The sequence below is a fragment of the Phascolarctos cinereus genome, unplaced genomic scaffold (assembly GCF_003287225.1).
Source record: "Phascolarctos cinereus isolate Bilbo 61053 unplaced genomic scaffold, phaCin_HiC Scaffold_5;HRSCAF=322, whole genome shotgun sequence".
Classification (NCBI taxonomy): Eukaryota; Metazoa; Chordata; class Mammalia; order Diprotodontia; family Phascolarctidae; genus Phascolarctos; species Phascolarctos cinereus.
This window is the reverse complement of record NW_027555958.1, coordinates 237114978-237140313: the sequence shown is the minus strand read 5'-3', so window position 1 is coordinate 237140313 and position 25336 is coordinate 237114978. Positions and strand designations below refer to the sequence as shown.

General features: G+C 37.5%; 1 protein-coding gene across 1 annotated transcript in view; it reads left to right on the top strand.

Annotated features, from left to right (window-relative positions):
• The window catches only part of DNAH8 (dynein axonemal heavy chain 8), a 419266-nt gene that overhangs the window by 47085 nt on the left and 346845 nt on the right, over positions 1–25336 (top strand). Inside the window, 3 exon segments of the mRNA XM_078155390.1 lie at positions 10325–10432; positions 15806–15907; positions 20220–20366. Coding sequence (XP_078011516.1) covers positions 10325–10432; positions 15806–15907; positions 20220–20366 — 357 coding nt within the window.

The window sequence follows — 25336 nt, the reverse complement described above, 5'->3', positions numbered from 1 at the left end:
TAGAGGGTGTGGGAATAAGGTGAATTTGATGTGATGATAAATTAATTAAGGGATTTAAAAAAAGGATTATTCTGGGAAAAGAGGACAGGGGTAGGCAGAATAGGGTAAATTACATTGCAGAAAGAGGTGCAAAGTCCTGTTACAGTAGAGGGAAAGAAGGGAGGGAGTGAACATTGTTTAAACCTTACTCTCATTGGATTTGGCTCAAAGAGGGAATAACATTCACAGTTAATTGGGTATAGAAACCTATCACACTCTATAGGGAAATAGGAGGAGAAGGAGGGAGAAAGAAGAGGAGTGGATAGAAGTCAGGGAAGAAGTAGTAGGGCAAAGAGGAAAGAAAAAGGAGAAGGGCTGCTAGAAGGGAGGGGAGATTAAAGGAGGTGGTGGTTAAAAGCAAAACACTGTTGAGGAGGGAAAAGGTAAAAGGAAAGAGATAAGTATAAACAGAGGGGAAAATAGGATGGAGAGCAAGACACAGATAGTAATCATGACTGTGAATGGAATGAACTCTTCCATAAAATGGAAGCAGATAAAGTGGATTACAAACCATAATCATGCAATATATTGTTTGCAAGAAGCACATTTGAAGGAGAGAGATAGTCACAGAATAAAAGTAAAAGACTGGAGCAGAATATATTATGCTTCAGCTAAAAAACAAAAGCCACTGGTAGCAATTCTGATCTCAGACAAAGCAAAAACAAAAATAGATCTAATTAGAAGAGATAAGGAAGGACAGTATATCCTGCTAAGAGGTGCCACAGACAATGAAATAATATCAATACTAAACATATATGTACTGAGTGGAATAGCATCCATATTCTTAGAGGAAAAGTTAAGTGAGTTATAGGAAGAAATAGCAAAATTGTACTATTAGGGGACCTCAGCTTTCCCCTCTAAGAATCAGATAAATCTAACCACAAAATAATTAAGAAAGAAATTAAGGAGGTGAATAGAATTTTAGAAAAGTTAAATATGGTATATCTCTGGAGAAAATTGAATGGGGATAGAAAGGAATATACTTTTTCTCAGTGGTATCTAGTACCTACACAAAAATTGACCACGTGCTAGGGCATAATGACCTCATAATCCAACGCAGAAAAGCAGAAATATTAAATGCATCCTTTTCAGATCATGAAGCAATAAAAATTACTTGTGATAAAGGGCCATGGAAAGATAGACAAAAAATTAATTGGAAACTAAATAATCCTAACAAATGAGTGAGTCAAAACAACAAATCATAGAAACCATCAATAAACGAGAATGACAATAATGAGACAACATACCAAAACTTGTGGAATTAAGCCAAAGTGGTTCTTGGGGGAAATTTTATATCTCTCAATGCTTACATCAATAAAATAGAGGAAGAGGAGATCAGTGAATTGGGCATGCAACTGAAAAAGCTAGAAAAAGAACAAACTAAAAATCCCCAATTAAATACCAAATTAGAAATTCTGAAAATCAAAGGAGAGATTAATGAAATTAAGAAAATTATTGAGCTAATAAATAAAACTAAGAGCTAGTTTTATGAAAAAAAACCCAGTAAAGTAGATAAACTTTTGATTAATTCGATTAAAAAGAAGAAAACCAAGTCACCAGTATCAAAAATAAAAAGGGTGAATTCACCACCAATGAAGAGGAAATCAAAACAGTAATTAGGAGCTATTTTGCCCAAATGTTTGCCAATAAATCTGACAATCTAAGTGAAATGGATGAATATTTGCAAAAATATAAATTGCCCAGATTAACAGAAGAGGAAATAAAATACTTAAGTAACTCCATGTCAAAAAAAGAAATTGAACAAGCCATCAATGAACTCCCTAAGAAAAAATCTCCAGGGTCAGATGAATTTACAAGTGAATTTTACCAAACACATAAAAGAACAATTAATTCCAATACTATACGAACTGTTTGGAAAAATAGGCAAAGGAGTCCTACTAAATTATTTTTATGACACAAAATGGTGCTGATACTTATACCGGGAAGAGTCAAAACAGAAAGAAAATTATAGGTCAATTTCCCTAATGAATATAGATGCAGATAGGTGGAGCCAAGATGGCAGTATGAAAGCAGTGACTTGCTTGAGCTCTCCCCCAAACCCCTCCAAATACCCATAAAAAATGGCTCTAAACAAATTCTAAGGCAGCAGAACCCACAAACAGACAGAGTGAAACAAATTTCCAGCCCAAGACAACCTGGATGATTGATCAGAAAGGTATATCGTGTCTGGCTGGGAGTGCAGCGTGGGCGCTCAGGCCCAGAAACCTGGAGCAGGCCTCAGAGGACTGAATCGCGGGCAGCTGTGGCGGTTTCCAGACTCCTCAATCCACAAATGCCAAAGACAACTTAGAAGGTCAGTGGGAAAAGTCTGTTTCTGCGTGCTGAGAGAGGAAGGTGGGGTCTCAGCTCCATTCCCCAAGAGCAGTCCTGGGGTGGGCAGCTGTTCCTGAGCTTCTGGCCCACAGACTGAGGGGGAATGTGGCTGATCAGAGGGGATTGCAGGGATCTCTTTGCTGCTGAGGCAGGAATCTCTTGCTTTGCCCGTGCTTGGATCTGGGTCACAGTTCTGGATGGGGTGCTGGGGTGAGGAAGGCGCTGGCTGGTGGAGCTTGTGTGCTGTGGAAGGAAACTTCACAGTTCCAGGACAGAAAGGTGTGCTTGTGGTCACTAGACCAGCACAGGCCAGGAAAGGAGTAAACACCTCACCCTTATCATACCACCTTGGAAGAACTGAAAATTTACAGGTCCCTACAAGTATCTCTGAAAACAGCTTACAAACCCCAAGCTTGGGACAGTACATTCTCCACATTGGAAGCAGACTCTTACCTTAACAAAGAGTTTAAAACTCAAGTAATTGGCTGGGATCATGAGCAAAGCAAAAAGAGTCAGACTATATTATCTTACTTTGGTGACAAAGAAGATCAAAACATACAACCAGAAGACAACAAAGTCAAAGCTCCTACATCCAAAGCCTCCAAGAAAAATATGAATCAGTCCCAGGCCTTGGAAGAGCTCAAAAGGGATTTTGAGAAGCAAGTAAGGGAAGTAGAGGAAAAACTGGGAAGAGAAATGAGAGTGATGAAGAAAATCAAGTCAGCTTGCTAAAGGAGACCCAAAAAATACTGAAGAAAATAACACCTTAAAAAATAGCCTAACCCAAATGGCAAAAGAGGTCCAAAAAGCCAATGAGGAGAAGAATGCCCTAAAAAGAAAATTGGCCAAATGGAAAAGGAAGTCCAAAAGCTTACTGAAGAAAATACTTCCTTAAAAATTAGAATAGAGCAATTGGAAGATAGTGACTTTATGAGAAATCAAGACACAGTAAAAAATCCAAAAGAATGAAAAATTAGAAAACAATATGAAATATCTCATTGGAAAAACAACTGACCTGGAAAATAGATCCAGGAGAGAGAATTTAAAAATTATTGGACTATCTGAAAGCCATGATCAAAAAAAGAGCCTAGACATCATCTTTCAAGAAATTATCCTGGAAAACTACCCTGATATTTTAGAACCAGAGGGCAAAATAGAAATTGAAAGAATCCACCGATCTCACCCTGAAAGAGATTCCCAAAGGAAAACTCCTAGGAATATTGTAGCCAAATTCCACAGTTCCCAGGTCAAGGAGAAAATATTACAAGCTGCCAGAAAGAAACAATTCAAGTATGTGGAAACACAATCAGGATAACACAAGATTTAGCAGCTTCTACATTAAGGACTGCAGGGCATGGAATATAATATTCCGGAGGGCAAAGGAGATAAGATTGCAACCAAGAATCAGCTACCCAGCAAAACTGAGTATAATGCTTCAGGGGAAAAAATGATAATTCAGTGAAATAAAGGACTTTCAAGCATTCTTGATGAAAAAACCAGAGCTGAATAGAAAATTTGACTTTCAAATACAAGACTCAAGTGGAACATGAAGAGGTAAACAGGAAAGAGAAATCATAAGAGACTTATTAAGTTGAACTGTTTACATTCCTGCATGGAAAGATGATATTTATAACTCATGAGACCTTTGTCAGTATTAGGGTAGTGGGGAAAAATTATATGTATGTATAATAGATAGATAGATAGATAGGGCACAGGGTGAGTTGAAGATTAAGGGGTCATATCTGGAGAATAAAATTAAGGGATGAGAGAGGATTATACTAGGAGAAGAGAAAGGGAGAGGTAGAATGGGGTAATTATCTCACAAAACAGAAAGAAAAGTTCTTACAGTGGAGGGGAAACAGGGGAAGGTGAGAGGGAATGAGTGAATCTTATTCTCATAGGATTTGGCTTAAGGAGGGAATAACATACACATCAATTGGGTATGGAAATCTGTCTTACCCTACAGGAAAATAGGGGAGAAGGGGACAAGAGAGCAGGGGGATGATAGAGAGAGGGCAGATTGGGAAAGGGGTAATCAGAAGGAAGTACTTCTGAGGAGGGACAGGGTCAAAAGAAAGATAGAATAAATGGGGGGCAGGATAGGATTAAGGGAATTAGAGTTAGTTTTTCACAACATGTCTACTGTGGAAGTGTTTTGCATAACTGCACATGTATAGCCTGTATTGACTTGCTTGCCTTTTCAATGAGGGTGGGTGGGGTGGGAGGAAGGGAGAAAATTTGGAACCAAAGTTTTAAAAACACATGTTTAAAAAAATGTTTCACATGCAACTGGGAAATAAGAAATACAGGAAATGAGGTACAGAAATCAATCCTGCCCTACAGGAAAATAGAAGGGGAAGGGGATGAGAGAAGGAGGGGGACAGATAGAAGGGAGGGCAGACTAGGGGAAGGGGTATTCAGAATGCATGCCATCTTGGGGTGGGGAAGGGGCAAGATCGGGTGAAAATATGGAGTTCAAAATCTTGTGGAAGTAAATGTTGAAAACTAAAAATAAATTTATATATTAAAAAATATATAGATGCAAAAATTTTAAATAAAATATTGGCAAAGCGATTACAGCAACTTATCATGAGGATAATACAGTATAACCAGGTAGGATTTATACCAGGAATTCAGGGGTGGACAACTATCAGCATAATTGACCATATCAATAAAAAAATTAACAAATCATATGATTATCTCAATAGATGTAGAAAAAGATTTTGACAAAATACAAAACACATTCTTATTAAAAACTCTAGAGAGCATAGGAATAAATGGAGTCTTCCTTAAAACAATAGGTAACATTGATCTAAAACCACCAGCAAGCATTATGTGTAATGGGGATAAGCTAGAAGCATTCCCAATAAGATCAGGGGTAAAACAAGGATGCTCATTATCACCACTGTTATTCAATATTGTACTAGAAATGTTAGCTTTAGCTATAAGAGAAGAAAAAGAAATTGAAGGAATTAGAATAGGCAGTGAAAAAACAAAACTATCACTCTTTGCAGATGAAATGACAGCATATGTAGAGAATCCTAGAGAATCAACCAAAAAACTACTTGAAATAATTAACAACTTTAGCAAAGTTGCAGGATATAAAATAAACCCACATCAATCATTGGCATTTCTAGATATTACTAATAAAGCCCAACAGCAAGAGCTAGAAAGAGAAATTCCATTTAAAGTAACTGTAGGGGGCAGCTAGGTGGCGCAGTTGATAGAGCACCGGCCCTGGATTCAGGAGGGCCTGAGTTCAAATCCGGCCTCAGACACATAACACTTACTAGCTGTGTGACCCTGGGCAAGTCACTTAACCCCATTGCCTAACCAAAAAAATAAAAATAAAAAAATAAAGTAACTGTAGGCAATATATGATATTCAGGAGTCTACCTGCCAAGGCAAACCCAGGAACTATATGAACACAATTACAAAACACTTTTCACACAAATAAAGTGAGATCTAAATAATTGAAAAAATGTCAGTTGCTCATGGGTAGGCTAAGATAATATAATAAAAATGACAATTCAACCTAAATTAATTTATTTTTCAGTGCCATACTAATCGAACTACCAAAAATTATTTTATAGAGTTAGGAAAAAATAACAACAAAATTCATCTGGAAGAACAAAAGGTCCAGAATTCAAGGGAATTAATGAAAAGAAATGCAAGGGAAGGTACCCTAGCCACACTACATCTAAAACTCTAATATAAAGCAGCCATCATCAGAACTACTTGGTACTGGCTAAGAAATACAGTGATAGATCAGTGGAATAGGTTAGGTACACAATAGATAGTAGTCAATGACTATAGTAATCTACTGTTTGATAAACCCAAAGACACTAGCTTTTGGGATAAGAATTCACCATTTGACAAAGACTGCTGGGAAAACTAAAAAACAGTATGTCAGAAACCAGGCATAAACCAACATCTTACACCGTATACAAAAATAAGGTCACAATGGGTGCTTGATTTAGACATCAAGGCTGAAACTACAAGCATACTAGGAGAGCAAGGAATAGTTTACATGTCACATCTATGAAGAAGGGAAGAATTCATGACTAAACAAGAGATAGAGAACATTATGCAATGTAAAATAGATAATTTTGTTTACATTAAATTAAAATATTTGCACAAACAAAACCAATGCAGCCAAGATTAGAAGGCAAGCAGAAAGCTCAGAAACAATTTTTGCAGCCAGTGTATCTGATAAAGGCCTCATTTCTCAAATGTATAGAAAATTGAATCAAAGCTATAAGAATACAAGTCATTCTCAAGTTGATAACTGGTCAAAGGATATGAACAGGCAGTTTTCAGATGAAGAAATTAAAGCTATGTACAGTTAGGAAAAAATGCTCTAAATCATTATTGATTAGAGAAATACAAGTTAAAAGAACTCTGAATTACCACATCACAGCTATCAGATTGGCTAACATGACAAAACAGGAAAATGGTAAATGTTGGAGAAGATGAGGGAAAAATGGAAAATTAATGCATTGTTGGAGGAGTTTTGAACTGATCCAGCTTTTCTGGAGAGCAATTCGGAACTATGCCCAAAGGGCTATAAAACTGCGCATACCCTTTGATCCAGCAATACCACTTCTAGGGCTGCATCCCAAAGAGATTAAAGAAAGGGAAAAGGACCCACACGTACAAAAATATTTATTACAGCTCTTTTTGTGGTGGCCAAGAATTGGAAATTGAGGTTATGCCCATCAGTTGGGGAATGTCTGAACAAGTTGTGGTGTATGAATGTAATGGAATGCTATTATTCTATAAGAAATGGTAAGCAGGCAGATTTCAGAAAAACCTGGAAGACTTGAATGAACTGATACTGAGTGAAGTGAGCAGAACCAGGAGGTCATTGTACTCAATAACAGCAACATTGTGTGATGACTGACTTTGTTAGACTTAGCTCTTCTGAGCAATACACTGATCTAAGAGAATTCCAAAAGACTTGTGATGGAAAATGCTGTCCACATCTAGAGAAAGAACTATGGAGTCTGTATGCAGATCGAACTACACTATATTCCCTTTTTGTTGTTCTTTGTTTTTTCTTTCTTGTGGTTTTTCCCTTGTGTTCTGATTCTTCTTTCAAAACATGACTAATGTGGACATATGTTTAATATGTTTAATATGATTATACATATATAGTCAAATCAGATTGCATGCCGTTTTGAGGGGGTGGGGTGGAGGGAGAGGGGAAAATTAAGAGCTCAAAATCTTATAAAAGTGCATGTTGAAAACTGAAAATAAATAAATAAAAATACTGTTTATCATATAGGGTGTCTCTCCAGGAGGGAGAGGTGGAAGGATACTGGGGAAAACTATGAGGATGTAAAAGGCAAAGTTATCAATAAAAACTTCAATAAAAACTAAAGTAATAGAAAATGGTAGAGAGAATAGAGTGACTTTAAATAATATCATGGAAAAAGAATCAGTAAGATTTGATAGCAGATTGAAAGGACAGCATATGGAAGGAGAAACTGATTTCTATAAACCACAAGTAAAAAAATTAGTTTTGTTAATATATAATGATGTAGTAAGTAGCCACCAATAATTACTGTTGGTGAAATTTTATATGTGATCTTTCTAATCATAATATCTGATCATCTAATCTTAATATTTTCATCTTAGGCTAGAAAGAAATATGGGGAGGTGGCAAATCCTGGTTTTTAAAGTCCTTGACTTATGTATCATTTTCCAGAACTCCTGGTGGCCCCAAGGGAACTACCATAACCTTCTCTTGAATTTTCTTCTGCTTTTTCTCTCTTCTTCCCTCTCTTCTACTCTTTTCACTGAGGTTAGTTCCAGGTGAAGTTTGTACAGCCAGGACTGGCTGGCTTTTAGGTAGAGGCTGGATGGTGAACTATTGTACCAGAGATTAATGAATGCTAGGACTCCTTGAGTACTAGATGACTTCCAACGCCCCTTTTACCTCTAAGATTCTAAGCAAAGTGACAGAGGACTCGTGGTGTCATAGTAGGATGAGAGGACATTAATTCCTTTTACCTTGTCCTCTTTCTGCTTCTACTGGGACGACTAGGTAGGTGGTGCTTTAAGAATCAGGAACCAGTAATATGGAACTGAAGAGTTCTTATTTTACCTTGGCAGGGAGATTTGTATCCCTGACACTTAGGCGTAGAAACTTTATGAACAATAGCAGTCAAATTCTGTAGTACTATTTATGTAGTACACTGTATATGTTAGGTGCATTATGGTTTTTGAAAGCTGGCCTGAGAACTTAACCACATATTTAATATTGGTTCTATAGGAAAATTTGTTTCAAGTTCCAAACGACTCACAAGTAGATTTTTTAGCACAATTTGTTTTCAAGTTGGGGGCTGCCTATATTCTTTATTAAATTCAACAAACATTTAAGTACTCAGGAATATTACTTTCTCCACAAGTTGATTATATCCTTGTGAGTAGAGACCATGTATTAGTATCCCTAGGGTCTTACACATAGTAGGTTGGAGGTGGGGTAGAGAAATTCCTAGAGTCTCTAGCCTAATAGTAGCTTCAGTAGAATTCTGCATCCTATCTCTGAGAGAAAATAATATTAATGGTTGGGATACCTCCCGCCCTCCCAGAATCTAAATGCTATAAGGTAGCAAATAAGTCATCTAGTCCAACTCACACTTGAACAAGAATACCTTCTGTAACATCCCTAATAAGGTGTCATCAAGCTTCTGCTTAAAGACCCCAGTAAGGATGAACCGTATATTTCCACCAAATCATGCTGCTTTTAGGAGTACTCTATCAGGAGTCATAAAACTTGTGGTCTAATCTGCAGAATTCTTTACATGAAACAAATGAAGTGTCATTAAGGAAAGTGTTCACAAGGAGTCTAATTCTGCTTCTGCCACACACAGCTATGTGGATGTAAGTGATTGAAACCCTCTGGGCCCCAGTTTTCTCATCTGAAAAAATGAGTGAGTGGGGCTACATGATCTCTAAAGTCTTTTCTGTCTCTAAAATTATCTGATTCATTTTTATCTTAAAGTTTAAATGTTATGAAGTTTTAGATATTTTAAGACTCAGACTTTTATGCTAGTAGAAGTCAAGAATTGTTATTCTGAATAATTCCATATTCCAGAATGTTGAAGAACAGTGGTGTCAAATTTGAAATAGAAATAATAGCTACTAATTTGTAGTGCAGGCCTGCAAATTGACTTAGTTTTAAAATATAATATTACTTATTATATTTTTATTTATTATTTTAATATTTCCCAGTTACGTTTTAATGTGATTTAGGCCACAGTCTTGAGTATTGTGGGCCACATGTGGCCCATGGAATGTGTGTTTGACTGCCCTGTTGAAGAACATGATGATAAAATATATGTAATTTGTTTAATCACTTAAATAATGAAAAGTCAAGCTGACATAGTAATAATATTCAGAGAATATAGGTTGATAGATCTGAGAACCAGAAAATATATAATGGATCAGTGGAAAATACACTGAGAGTCTGAGTTCAAATCCTTAGTCATATACTATTTGTGTGACTTTTGGCAAATTATTTGACTTTTCAGTTTCCTCATCTATAAAATGAGAGGGTTGGACTATCTAACCTCTAAGATCCATTCTAGCTCTAAGCCTGTGAGTATACACACACACACACACACACACACACACACACACAAGCAAAATTAGTCCTTTTATTTTGGTTAAGAAAACATGTATTATGTATTTCTATAATGTCACCAGAATGTTAGTGTATTTGTTACAGTTAATGCACATAAATTGAATATTATTTCTATAATAATTCCATGAACCTGTTTATCTTTTTACTCAGCTGGATGAGTTAAAGAAGCCTTTTTCTGATAAACTGTGATATAAGTCTAAGAATTTATTTGCATAATATGAAAATTCATCATGTTTGTAGGAGCTATTCTGTGACTAAAATGCCAGGAATATGTAATTTACTTCAAAATTTAAATTTTAGGTTTCCATGGCTCATGGAATACAAAATTTGATTAATGCTATCCGAATGATTCATAGTGTTTCAAGGTATTATAATACTTCAGAAAGAATGACCTCACTTTTTATAAAGGTAAGTTTACGAAGAATATCATATGTGTGTAACTCGTGAAGGAAATAGCTGTCATCTATTTGCATTAGCAGTTTCCTCAAAATCATATTAATGTTTCAGTGAAATAGGATATATATTCCAGTATGGTAGTTTCCTTCTCATTTAGTACTTACATTGTAGTTGCACATTGAATTTAAAACTTAGTTCATTTAGCAATTAAAAAAAAACTTTTTTTTTTGTTCCTGAGCCATAGCATCCTTCAGTGATTGATTGGAATACAGATAGAAAATTATTCTTGACATATTTCAGTATATAAACAATCACTTCTCACTATCCTGGTGTTTGGGGGCACACACACTTAGTAGGCACAGCTTGGATGAAGATCTTGCAAAAGGATGTGGGGATGAATAGTCAAATAGTAGAGCCAAGAGAGATCCTCTAGGAGAAGAGAGTTATCAGCAGTGTTAAAGGCTGCAAAGGAATCAAGAAGGAGTGATAAAAAGATTTCACAATTAAGAGATTGGTAACTAGAGGGAACAGCTTCAGGTGAATATGAGATCAAAAGCTGGATTACAGTGGGTTTAGAAGGGATGCATAGGACTATGCCGCTGGTAAATTATTTATGTAGCTGTGTGGGGAATGGATTAGAAAAAGAAGAGACTGGAGACATGGAGATTAGTTAAGAAACTGAGTCCAGGCAAGAGGCAGTAAAAACCTGAACTAGGTTGGTGATCATGTTATTGAAGAGATGGATGTGTAGAGGTAGAAATAATAGATAAGTCAGACTTGGCCAACTTCTAGCATGGAAACTAGATGAATTGCTTCTTTCACAGAGAGCTTGCTAGAGCTCAAGATTCGTACCTCCTTATTCAAAGGTCGAAGTGACAGCAGGCATCTTGGAATATTCATCTCGCTGGTATAGATTGGCAGGGCATGGCATCTTCATGTGGTTACTCATTGGGTTCCTTTTATCTTTAACATGGACTCTGTTTGAATCAAACCAGTGATACTGTCTAGAACCTAGTCTACTACTTTGTCCACTCCAGTCTTTTAGACGTGGGCCCAGAGTGGACATGATCTTTTAAACTATGTGAACTTCTGTCATTTTCTGTATTGTAAGAATGGCTCAAATAGTCCTGGTTACTGCTCTTTTTTGAGTTAAGAGGAGCCCTGAGGGCTCAGTCCCAAAAGCCATGTCAATTCTAGGATAAGTTGTCTCCAAAGGTCATATTATATCCAATAAATGGTCCCAGAGGTCAAAGCCCCTCCCCCTATTTTACAAAGGAATAGGCTGAGACCAAGAGGAGTAGGGTGACAAATCCAACATCTCTGATAGTTTTCCAAAGATTTGTAGGTTATGAACTCTTTTTTTAATATAAATTTATTTATTTTCCGTTTTCAATATTTACTTCCACAAGATTTTGAGTTCCAAATTTTCACCCCATCTCCCCTCCCCCTACCCCAAGATGGGATGCATTCTGAATATCCCTTCCCCTAGTCTGTCCTCTCTTCTATCTCTCCCCCTTCTCTTATCCCCTTCCCCTTTATTTTCCTGTGCAGGATAGACTTCTGTACCCCATTTCCTGTATTTCTTATTTCCCAGTAGCATGTGAAAACATTTTTTTAAACATATGTTTTTAAAACTTTAGGTTTCAAATTCTTCTCCCTCCTCCCTCCCCAACCCTCATTGAAAAGGCAAGCAACTCATATATTATACATGTGCAGTTATGCAAAACACTTCCATAGTAGACATGTGAAAAACTAACTCTATTTCCCTTAATCCTATCCTGCCCCCCATTTATTCTATTCTTTCTTTTGACCCTGTCCCTCCTCAGAAGTATTTGCTTCTGATTACCCCTTTCCCAATCTGCCCTCCTCTCTATCACCCCTGCTCTCTTGTCCCCTTCTCCCCTATTTTCCTGTAGGGTAAGACAGATTTCCATACCCAATTGAATGTGTATGTTATTCCCTCCTTAAGCCAAATCCTATGAGAATAAGATTCACTCATTCCCTCTCATCTTCCCCATTTCCCCTCCACTGTAAGAGCACTTTTCTTTTCTTTTTTTTTTGTGAGATAATTTACCCCATTCTACCTCTCCCTTTCTTCTTCTCCTGATATAATCCTCTCTCATCCCTTAATTTTATTCTCCAGATATGACCCTTAATCTTCAACTCCCTGTCTATCTATCTATCTATCTATCTATCTATCTATCTATCTATCTATCTATCTATCTATCTATCTATCTATATACATACATATAATTTTTTTCCTCCAACTACCCTAATACTGACAAAGGTCTCATGAGTTATAAATATCATCTTTCCATGCAGGAATGTAAACAGTTCAACCTTAATAAGTCTCTTATGATTTCTCTTTCCTGTTTACCTCTTCATGTTCCACTTGAGTCTTGTATTTGAAAGTCAAATTTTCTATTCAGCTCTGGTCTTTTCATCAAGAATGCTTGAAAGTCCTCTATTTCACTGAATGATCATTTCTCCCCCTGAAGGATTATACTCAGTTTTGCTGGGTAGGTGATTCTTGGTTGTAATCCTATCTCCTTTGCCCTCCAGAATATTATATTCCATGCCCTGGTCCTTTAATGTAGAAGCTGCTAAATCTTGTGTTATCCTGATTGTGTTTCCACAGTACTTGAATTTTCTTTCTGGCAGCTTGTAATATTTTCTCCTTGACCTGGGAACTCTGGAATTTGGCTACAATATTCCTAGGAGTTTTCCTTTGGGGATCTCTTTCAGGAAGATCTGGATTCTTTCAATTTCTATTTTGCCCTCTGGTTCTAATATATCAGGGCAGTTTTCCTTGATAATTTCTTGAAAGCATGATGTCTAGGCTTTTTTTTTTATCATGGCTTTCAGATAGTCCAATAATTTTTAAATTCTCTCTCTTCCAGGTCAGTTTTTTCCAATGAGATATTTCACATTGTTTCTAATTTTTCATTCTTTTGGATTTGTTTACAGTGTCTTGATTTCTCATAAAGTCACTATCTTCCAATTGCTCTATTCTAATTTTTAAGGAAGTATTTTCTTCAGTAAGCTTTTGGACTTCCTTTTCCATTTGGCCAATTTTGCTTTTTAAGGCATTCTTCTCCTCATTGGCTTTTTGGACCTCTTTGGCCATTTGGGTTAGGCTATTTTTTAAGGTGTTATTTTCTTCAGTATTTTTCTGGGTCTCCTTTAGCAAGCTGTTGACTTGTTTTTCATGATTTTCTTGCATCACTCTCATTTCTCTTCCCAGTTTTTCCTCTACTTCCTTACTTGCTTCTCAAAATCCCTTTTGAGCTCTTCCAAGGCCTGGACTGATTCATATTTTTCTTGGAGGCTTTGGATGTAGGAGCTTGACTTTGTTGTCTTCTTCTGGTTGTATATTTTGATCTTCTTTTTCACCACAGTAAGATAATATAGTCTGACTCTTTTTGTGCTGCTTGCTCATGATCCTGGCCAGTTACTCGAGTTTTAAACTGTTAAGGTAAGAGTCTGCTTCCAATGTGGAGAATATACTGTCCCAAGCTTCGGGGGTTTACATAGCTATTTTCAGAGATACTTGTAGGGACCCATAGATTTTCAGTTCTTGCAAGGTGGTATGATAAGGGGCGAAGTGTTTACTCCTTTCCTGGCCTGTGCTGTGGTCTATTAGTGACCAAAAGCACACCTTTCTGTCCTGGAACTGTGAAGAAAGTTTCCTATCCACAGCTACAACAAGCTCCACCAAGCCAGCGCTCCTTGTCACCCCAGCACCCCCATCCAGAATTGTGACCTAGATCCAAGCACGGGCAAAGCAAGAGATTCCTGCCTCAGTACCAGCAGAGAGATCCCTGCAATCCCCCTCTGATCAGCCAGTCAATTCCCCCTCAGTCTGTGGGCCAGAAGCTCAGGAAACAGCTGCCCACCCCAGGACTTCGTTCTTGGGGAACTGGATCTGAGACCCCACCTTCCTCTCTCAGCACCGCAGAAACAGACTTTTCCCACTATCCTTCTAAGTTGTCTTTGGCATTCCTGGATTGAGGAGTCTGGAAACCGCCACAGCTGCCCGCGATTCAGTCCTCTGAGGCCTGCTCCAGGTTTTCTGGGGCCTGAGCGCCCACGCTGCACTCCCAGCCAGACACGATATACCTTTCTGATCAATCATCCAGGTTGTCTTGGGCTGGAAATTTGTTTCACTCTGTCTGTTTGTGGGTTCTGCTGCCTTAGAATTTGTTTAGAGCCATTTTTTATAGGTATTTGAAGGGGTTTGAGGGAGAGCTCAAGCAAGTTGCTGCTTTCACTCTGCCATCTTGGCTCCTCCCCCTAGATTATGAACTCTTCAAGGATAAGAACTGCCTAGTTGTTTTTTTTTCTATATACAAACAACTTCTATCAGTGCTCTGAATGTAGTAAGGGCTTAATATGTATTTGTTGTATTTTGTTTATTGCCTGTTGGGTGCACTCTTCAAGTAAATCTTAGCGATTGCTTTCCCCTCCGTGTTCGCAGTAAACATTTTGTATAATGTGATTAATTCTCCTGGTATAGTTTGGTACATGACCTTTGGTTTCTTCCAGCTTCTTGCTAGTCTACAGTGCTCTCGCTGGTCTGTAGACCTCTCCAAAGTGACTCATAACCAAATGTATATCACCTCACATTTGTATTTCAGAAGCAAAGCCTTCTTCAAATTGATAATGATTGGTAAATGAGAGTTTCTGAGGTGTTGTCATTTGTAGTCTTATAGGAGAAAGACTCCCACGTTAGAAAATGCTTATTTTTAGATCTCATATACTGGGACTTTTGTATGGATATTGCTTTGCTAATGACTTTTCAAATCTTAAGAATGCTGTATATTGCATTGTAAAAATTGCTTTTACTAAGAAATAGGATAAAATATGCCTGAAATTCTAATTACAGTGATAAAATTCATGATATGGATTGGAATTTGATTACTTGGAAAATTCCAAATGATTTGATATGCTTTATTGTATCAGATCTATGCTTCATCTAGCTCAATGTTCTATCTCTAACAAGGACATTTGGTGGAAGAACATACTTATTTTTAGTGTCAACCTTACAAGTTATGGGTATTCCCTTAAAAACCACCTGTGACTTATTGTGGCTCATTGTGGTTTTGTCATTCATTCATTCATTTGTACCTATCTGGAATTTTTATATTTTTAATCTATATATCTTTTGGAGTTAATGACTTCTATATATTTATTACTTCCTGAATGATGTAGCACTTATTTTTATTTTGAACAAACTTAACTCAGGTTTCAAGGGTGTCCCATTCATTCTAGTATTCTGAGATTTGATAAACATGCCAATCTTCATTCTATCCATGCTGTTTACGATTGTTATGAACATCTATAAATTACATCCATTTTTAATCGGTAGCTACCTTTTGTTTTTAGGTTACAAATCAAATGGTGACAGCATGTAAAGCATATATTACTGACGGAGGGACAAATCACATATGGGAACAAGAAACACCAGTTGTGTTAAAAAAAATTCAGGTAAGTATGAATACATTTTCACAAACTAAATTTTATTACCCATTTCTTTACTATGTTTTTTCTGTATACATGAAGTGCCTATTAACTTTGAAGTAAATACTAAACTGAGTGATATGAAAATTAAGTTATATATGTTTTGTAAGCACTCTATTTAAAATAATTTGCCTTTTAAATGATTTCAGGGTATAATATGATCCCCACCATTGCTTTTATTACTACCATTAATTTTTGTATGTAAAAAACTTTTTGGAAGTTTTTGGAAGTCAGTGAAGTAAAAATGACCCTGTTTATAAAGTGGACATGATGATTAGGAACCTGGTTATGGAAATGGAGAAGGGATTATGGCAGTGCTGTAACTAGAGTGGTGCTGATGGTCCTGGAATCTTCAGGGCTTAGGGGAGAGGTGCCCCTAATTCCAGACCTCTTGACTGATGTCACAGAAAGTCAGTCCAAACCTGAAAATCGTAGGTGACACTTCTGTATTGGCAGATACTTTCTTGCTTCTTAGGGGAGTCATAAACCCGTTTGATGATTTAGAGTTGAGATGTTCTCCATCCTCTACTAACTTGGATCCTTGGGGTAAACTTCCTTTTACATTTTAACCCCCTTCCCCCAACTTTTGAAGTTTAGTATCTTTATATTAAACACAAAAAATGTTAGTTATACACCTGAAAATTTGAGTAGAAAGGAGTTGAGAATAAAATATGGAAAATAGATTTAATATTTTTTTTTTTGATGAGGCAATTGGGATTAAGTGACTTGCCCAGGGTCACACAGCTAGTAAGTTTCAAGTGTCTGAGGCCAGATTCGAACTCAGGTACTCCTGACTCCAAGCCCTGAGCTTTATCTACTATACCACCTAGCTGGCTCATAGATTTGCCGTCTTGAGACACTTCGATGTGATCAGGTAGTAAGGAAGAATGGGAGTTAGAAAAGGCTGTCAGGTTAATTGGTAGCTTCATGAAACTGGTGGAAATTGGCACACTGGTATTTGGATGACAATAGGATAGGTTAATTAAAGTGTTAGGACAAGAAGAGAACTGTACAGAGTTACTATTCTGACAGTGTTAAGGCACTTATTTCAAACTGGATATTCTAGAGACATCTTAAATTCAACACGTCTAACTCATTATCTTTCTCCCTTTCCTCTTCCAGATTTCCTTATTTCTGTTAAAGGTACCTCTGTTTTTCCAGTATCTCAATTTTATATTCTCAGCATTATCCTTGACTCTCCATGCATATCCATTTAGTTGCCAAATCTTGCCATTTACGTGCAAAATGTTTCTCATATCCGACTTCTTCTTTTTATTCACATAGCTACCACCTTAGTTTAAGCCTTGGTCACCATTAGACAGCTTCCTAACTGGACTCCTTGCCTCGAGTCTCTCACCTTTTCAGTCTTTATGTTGCTTTATGTTGCTACCAAAGTAATTTTCCTTAATCATAGATCTGAGCATGTCACTACCCTAGTCATTGAGCCCTAGTGGCTTCTGGTTACCTTTAGAATAAAACACAAACTTTTCTGTTTAGCTTTTAAAGCCTTCTACAAGCTGGTCCCAATCTACTTTTCCTTTCTCATTGGACTTTACTTCTCCTCCTACACTTTATTATCAGGTCAGAGTAGCTTTTTTTCTGTTCCTTACACTCAGTACCCCACCCTTAATCTTCATGCTTGGAAAACATTCCTTCTCATCTCTGCCTCACAGAATTCCTCTCTTTCTTCAGTCACCATATTCTGCATGAAGCCTTTCCTGACCTGCTAATCCCTTCTAGTGCCCTCCCTCCCAAACTATTGAACATATTTATTTTTATTAACTTTATATTTATACTGTATATATTTTTGTACGTACTTGTTTTCTTCCCCATTAGAGTGTAAACTCATTGTGAATAGGGATTATCTCATTTTTTGTACTTGTATCTGCAGTGCCTAACACAACACCTGGTGCCCAGTATGCACTTAATAAATACTTGTTCATTGATTGACTAGAGTTGTTAGAATTCAGAATTATACAAGGGTTTAGAAGCCAAAAGCTCATGATAATTCCTGGGGGCATAAGCCAGTCATGTCATCATTATCCTGATAAAGAAAAACTTTTTTTTTTAACTGGACCTATTGTTTCATCAGTATAGGGAGCTCCTCCTGGTGAGAAATTTCCTCTATCAGTTCATATTGGTATCTTCCCTGCAACTTATGGTCTTAGAGATTTTCCTTCCCAACAGCTGGGTTTACCATGCTTGAAGAACTCCAGGTCACAAGAGAGTATTAAAAGTGTTGTTGTTAGTGTTGTTGTTGTTGTGTTGTTTCAGTTGTATCTGACTCTTTGTGACCCTAGTTGTGGGTTTTTGGGGTTTTTTTTTTTGCTTTTTGATGAGGCAGTTGAGGTTAAGTGACTTGCCCAGGGTCACATAGCTAATAAGCGTTATGTGTCTGAGGCCAGCTTTGAGTCAGGTCCTCCTGACTCCAGGGCCGGCACTTTATCCACTGCGCCACCTAGTTGCCCCCAGTTGTGATTTTCTTAGCAAAGATACTGGAGTGGTTTGCCGTTCCTTCTCCACCCATTTTACAGATGAGGAAACTGAGGCAGATAGTTTAATTGACTTGCCCAGGGTCACACGGTACCTGAGGCCAGGTTTAAACTTTGTTCCTCCTGATTCCTGGTCCAGTGCTATCCACTGTACCACCCAGCTGCCTGAATATTAAAATTACTGACTCTCTGTATTGCCTCTAAATCAGGGGAACTCATTCCAATTTCATGCAAAGTAGTTTGGATTTTGAGAACATGTTTCCAAAAGTGGAGGTGATAGGCGAGGTTTTTCTTTCATGATGCATATTCAGTTGCTCCAGTTGACCTCGTGTTTAGAGCACTGATTACGTTCTGGAACACTTACTTTAATAGCTAGAATCTGAGGTGCTATTTGTGAAGAATCTTTCAGGAGAATTTGCAGTAAATGTGAATCTGGCCCTCCCTAGCATATACATTCCTTTTCCCCCCATAAAAAATGCAAGAGATCATGTCCCTGCATCAATTACTGCAGCCTGAACTTTTCTTCTTACCTACCTGTCGCCATGACTACCAGGGAAAAATCAAAAAATGTGAACTAATTTAATTCTTTTTTTGTAAGTATTTTTCACAGTTCTAAAGTCATTCTGTTTTAGGAACATTAGCATTCATCTATCTATCTATCTATCTATCTATCTATCTATCTATCTATCTATCTATCTAGATATATATATGCACACACATGCATATATATGTATGTGCATATGTGTGCGTATAAACTTGATTTGATTGTAAAATTATTACCTACAATTGTATTTAAATTTTAAAAGTTGTTTATGCATTCATCGTAAATCTACTCATTTAATTTATTCTTAAATGTACTTAAATGTATTCTTAAATGTTACATTTCTACATTTTATGAAGCTGCCAAACACTTAAGGAATTGTTTTCTTAATTTTCTTCATGAAAAATAAGCAAATACTTAATAACAGAACACCATAAGCATTATAGTTTAAAAAAAGTAGTTATATTTTCTAGAATTCCTGTCTTCCATAATGTTAATTAGATGCTAAAACCCCTCATTTTTGAAAAAGAAGTCGAGAAAAAATAAACACCAGGTTCATTACATCCAATCTAATCCTGTCCAATCACATCCAACAGAAGAGGTAACGGAAAGAGGTTACATGACTTGCCTAAGGTCACAAAGTTAGTGATAGAGATAGACTAAAATCCAGGTGTCCTGACTCTCTATACTCTCCCTCTCTTTGTGCTATATTATTTTTTCTTTCAAAAATTTTACTACTGTATAGTTTTTGGAAATCATAGCAAAAATTATTTTTCTAAATTGTTCATTTTTTTCACCTGAGATTGCCTTTGGATGGTTCAGATTGGGACTGGGATCTGTCCAAGAAGCTTTCAACAGCTTCATAGTGTCAGTATCCAGGTACTATAAACTTCAGACATGTGGAGAACTACTGAGTGGGTGTCAGTTGGCACTGTGATCTTAAGTCCTGGGTCTCTTGGAGATTTTGATCAGCTTAGAAGCTACATAATATGTGGACTCATTTAATGTCATAATTTCATATAACAGTAATGTAAAAATAGAGATGAAGAGGAAATGAGCAAAAGGTTAAAACAGAATATTTTTTTTCTCATATGGACAGAGAGTTTAAAAATATTAATTTTAGCAGAGAGGACTCTGGAGGGGATGAGCTGATTTGACATCTTTTTTTTTAAATGACAGGAAGGAGTCTGTAGGGAAACTCACATAAAAGCTCACTAGTTTTACTTTTATACTTTTCTTCTTATAGGACTGCATTTTCCTTTTCAAGGAATATCAGAAGTCTTTTCATAAAACAAGAAAGCAAATTTTGGAAGCCTTGGGGGAAAAAACATTTGAAGTTTCAGAAATGTACATATTTGGTAAATTTGAAGCCTTCTGTAAAAGACTAGAGAAGGTAAGAAGCTGGTAGTCACTATGGTAACCTTTTTTGTGGAGAGAGTTGTTGCTTACTACTTATGCTATGAGTATATACTTCTTGTTATCTCACCCCTTTGTCCTCTTCATATATTCTTTTTCTCCTCCTATTCTTGCCTTTGGCTTTCTTGTTAGCCCTACCACTGTTATAGATGTTCTGGTAAGGGCAATAGCTTTTTAGCTCTTGTTGGCAGTGTTCAGTTAGGTGGACTGCAGTGACTGCCCTTGAATGGGACCAGGCTGATTTGGATAATGATAAAGATTGTGGGAAAATTGTGATGAATTGGCCATTGTGAGTTAGAAAAATCAGGAAGTACTTAAATATTTGCTTGATGTATTTTTTTCTACGTTGTCCACATAAAATCACTGTTAACTTTGTGTGTGGGGGGGCGTTGCTCTTGACATCTCTTTGGGTTTTTTATAACACTACTCTCTCCTAGTTCTTCTTCTGCTTGTTTATCCACTTCTCAGCATCATTTGCTCTGGATTATCTTTCATATTTAATCCTTAATCCCTAAGTATGACTGTTCCTTATTCCTGGTGCCCAGCCTGGGTTCCATGACAGGCCAGGGAGAATCTCGTTCACCCTGTGTTCTGAATGACTGGAGCTCAAAAGCAGAAGCCAGACTGAAAGAAAAACATTTATTAGTGCACCAAGGAAGACTGCTCTCTGATAGTAACTTAAGCTTCTTAGGGTATAGCCAGTTTTATAGGTTTTTAGGCCAGTTTAGAATACATAGCCAGTTAGCAGCAGTTTGCTAAAGAATGGAAATGAGGGAAGTTTGCAAGCCTTGGGGTCACAAAAGTGGCTAAAAATCTGGTTTGTTCCTGTGGGAAAATACATTTCTTGATGGTTAGTCTTATCAAAATATCCTGTGTTGTCAGTAAATATCTTAATTGGTAGAGCCAACTTCAAGATGAAATCAGTCAAGTTCATCCTGTTGTTGCTTTTAAAGAGGGAAATAAAATACAGCCTGAGGATTAGCTCTCTTTCTTTGACTTCTAAGGTTACTTTATCTGAGGAGAACGTGTTTCCCCTCAAATTCATAATACTCATGTTCATCCACCTCCTCTCCATCCCCAAAGTTCTATTCTGGGACCTTTTTTTTTTTTAATATAAATTTATTTATTTTTAGTTTTCAGCATTCACTTCCACAGTTTTTTGAGTTCCAAATTTTCACCCCTTCTCACCCCTCCCTCCATCCCAAGATGGCATGCATTCTGAATATCCCTTCCCCTAGTCTGTCCTCTCTTCTATCTCTCCCCCCTTCTCTTATCCCCTTCCCCTTCTATTTTCCTGTGGGGCAGGATAGACTTCTGTACCCCATCTCCTGTATTTCTTATTTCCCAGTAGCATGTGAAAACATTTTTTTTTAAAACATATGTTTTTAAAACTTTAGGTTTTCTCTCTTCCTCCCTCCCCATCCACCCTCATTGAAAAGGCAAACAACTCAATATAGGTTATACATGTGCAGTTATGCAAAACACTTGCCATAGTAGACATGTTGTAAAAAACTTTTGATTACCCCCTTTCCCAATGTGCCCTCCTCTGTATCATCCACCTGCTCTCTTGTCCCCCTTCTCCCCCTATTTTCCTGTAGGGTAAGACAGATTTCGATACCCAATTGAATGTGTGTGTTATTCCCTCCTTAAGCCAAATCCAATGAGAATAAGATTCATTCATTCCCTCTCACCTTCCCCTACTTCCCCTCCACTGTAAGAGCATTTTCTTTTCTGTTTTTTTTGAGAGATAATTTACCCTATTCTACCTCTCCCTTTCTTCTTCTCCGAGTATCATCCTCTCTCATCCCTTAATTTTATTCTCCAGATATGACCCCTTAATCTTCAACTCACCCTGTGCCCTCTATCTGTCTATCTATATATACATACATATAATTTTTTTCCTTCAAGTACCCTAATACTGACAAAGGTCTCATGAGTTATAAATATCATCTTTCCATGGAGGAATGTAAACAGTTCAATCTTAATAAGTCTCTTATGATTTCTCTTTCCTGTTTACCTCTTCATGTTCCACTTGAGTCCTGTATTTGAAAGTCAGATTTTCTGTTCAGCTCTGGTCTTTTCATCAGGAATGCTTGAAAGTCCTCTATTTCACTGAATAACCATGTTTTCCCTGAAAGATTATACTCGGTTTTTCTGGGTAGGTGATTCTTGGTTGTAATCCTATCTCCTTTGCCCTCCACAATATTATATTCCATGCCCTCCGGTCCCTTAATGTAGAAGCTGCTAAATCTTGTGTTATCCTGATTGTGTTTCCACAGTACTTGAATGTTTCTTCTGGCCTGCTTGTAATATTTTCTCCTTGACCTGGGAACTCTGGAATTGGCTACAATATTCCTAGAGTTTTCCTTTGGGGATCTCTTTCAGGAGGAGATCTGTGGATTCTTTCAATTTCTATTTTGCCCTCTGGTTCTAATATATCAGGGCAGTTTTCCTTGATAATTTCTTGAAAGATGATGTCTAGGCTCTTTTTTTGATCATGGCTTTCAGATAGTCCAATAATTTTTAAATTCTCTCTCCTGGATCTATTTTCCAGGTCAGTTGTTTTTCCAATGAGATATTTCACATTGTTTTCTAATTTTTCATTCTTTTGGATTTGTTTTACAGTGTCTTGATTTCTCATAAAGTCACTATCTTCCAATTTCTCTGTCCTTATTTTTAAGGAAGTATTTTCTTCAGTAAGCTTTTGGACTTCCTTTTCCATTTGGCCAATTTTGCTTTTTAGGGCATTCTTTCCTCATTGGCTTTTTGGACCTCTTTTGCCATTTGAGTTAGGCTATTTTTTAAGGTGTTATTTTCTTCAGTATTTTTTTGGGTCTCCTTTAGCAAGCTGTTGACTTGTTTTTCATGATTTTCTTGCATCACTCTCAGTTTTTCTTCTACTTCCCTTACTTGCTTCTCAAGATCCCTTTTGAGCTCTTCCAAGGCCTGGGACTGATTCATATTTTTCTTGGAGGCTTTGGATGTAGGAGCTTTGACTTTGTTGTCTTCTTCTGGTTGTATATTTTGATCTTCTTTTTCACCATAGTAAGATAATATAGTCTGACTCTTTTTGTGCTGCTTGCTCATGATCCTGGCCAATTACTTGAGTTTTAAACTCTTTGTTAAGTTAAGAGTCTGCTTCCAATGTGGAGAATATACTGTCCCAAGCTTCAGGGGTTTGTATAGCTGTTTTCGGAGATACTTGTAGGGACCTGTAAATTTTCAGTTCTTCCAAGGTGGTATGATAAGGGGGGAGGTGTTTACTCCTTTCCTGGCCTGTGACCACAAGTATTCCTTTCTGTCCTGTAACTGTGAGGAAGGGCTCCTCTCTACAGCCCCTGCAAGCTCTACCAGGCCAGCACTCCTCCTCATCCCAGCACCGCCACTCAAAACTGTGACCCAGATCCAAACACAGGCAAAGCAAGAGATTCCTGCCTCAGCACTGGCAAATAGATCCCTGAAATCCCTTTCTGATCAGCCACTGGATTCCCCCTCAGTCTGTGGGCCAGAAGCTCGGGAAGCAGCTGCCCCCAGGGCCACGCTCTTGGGGAATGGGTCTGAAACCCCGCCTTCCTCTCTGAGCACTGACAGAAACAGACTTTTCCCACTGACCTTCTAAGTTGTCTTTGGCATTTGTGGATTGAGGATTCTGGAAACCTTCACAGCTGCCCACGATTCAATCCTCTCTGAGGCCTGCTCCAGGTTTGCTGGAGCCTGTGTGCCCCACGCTATGCTCCCAGCCAGACACGATATACCTTTCTGATCAATCATCCAGGTTGTTTTGGGCTGGAAATTTGTTTCACTCTGTCTTTTTGTGGGCTCTGCTGCTTCAGAATTTGTTTAGAGCCATTTTTCATGAGTATTTGGAGGCGTTTGGGGGAGAGCTCAAGCAAGTCACTGCTTTCACTCCGTCATCTTGACTCAGCCCCTTGGGACCTCTTCTTTTTAAAAAATTCTCTCTCGGTGATTTAATCACCTTTCATGGATTTAATTATTAACTTTATTCAGATAACTCATTAATCTGTATATCTGTCTCCAGTCTATCCTGTAAGCTCTAGTCCCATATCACCAATTGACTACTGGACATTTCAGACTAGCTATCCAGAGATATATCAAACTCATCATGTCCACAACAGAACTCATTGTTTCCCCCCAACCTACTCCTCTTTCAAACTTATTTCTGTCAAAAACAGTGTCATTCTTTGAGTCACGAAAGAAGGTTAAGAACCTTGTTCTCCGTGAAGCCTTTCCTGATACCCCTTACTGCTAATGTTCTCCCTCCCAAATGACCTTATGTTTCTTTGTATTTATTTTCTTTATATTCTGCATATATTTGTATATGGATGTGACTTCTTAGAATGTCAGCTCCGTGAGAGTAAAGATTGTGTCATTCTTTGTATTTGTATTCTTGGTGTGTAACACGGTGCCTGGCACGTCGTAGGATCATAATAAATGCTTATTGATTGATTGAAGGAGCAGAGGATAGCAGAGAAGTCTGTAGCCCTTGAAGGTTAAGGTGAGAAGAGCTTAATGTTTCATGGCCTAAAGCTCTTGCTAATGGACTTATCAGCAGCTTCATAAGAAACAGCCCAGAACAGTTGAGCTCTTACCCATTAGCTATGGTAGCTGAAGGAGCATAGAAAAATTCAGGCAAATCTTGCCAGGTAAGTTTATAAGCTGCAGCATAATGTGTGGTTCAGAGGGGACGTGCATGAACTCGTTAAAGAAATTAGATGTAGTTTCTTCAGCAGGTCCATATTGTAGCCTCACAGAAGGATAAACATGATCAGTACAACGTAAATTTAAGTTTGGTCTAGTTTAAGGTCATGTTAGCGCTGCTCTTGTCTTTTAATTGCTTAGAGTAATGTTGTTTTCTTGATTCAGTTTTCTTTTTTTTTTTTTTTTAGGTTTTAATGTCATTTGTTTTCAAATCTTGAGTGTCTAGAA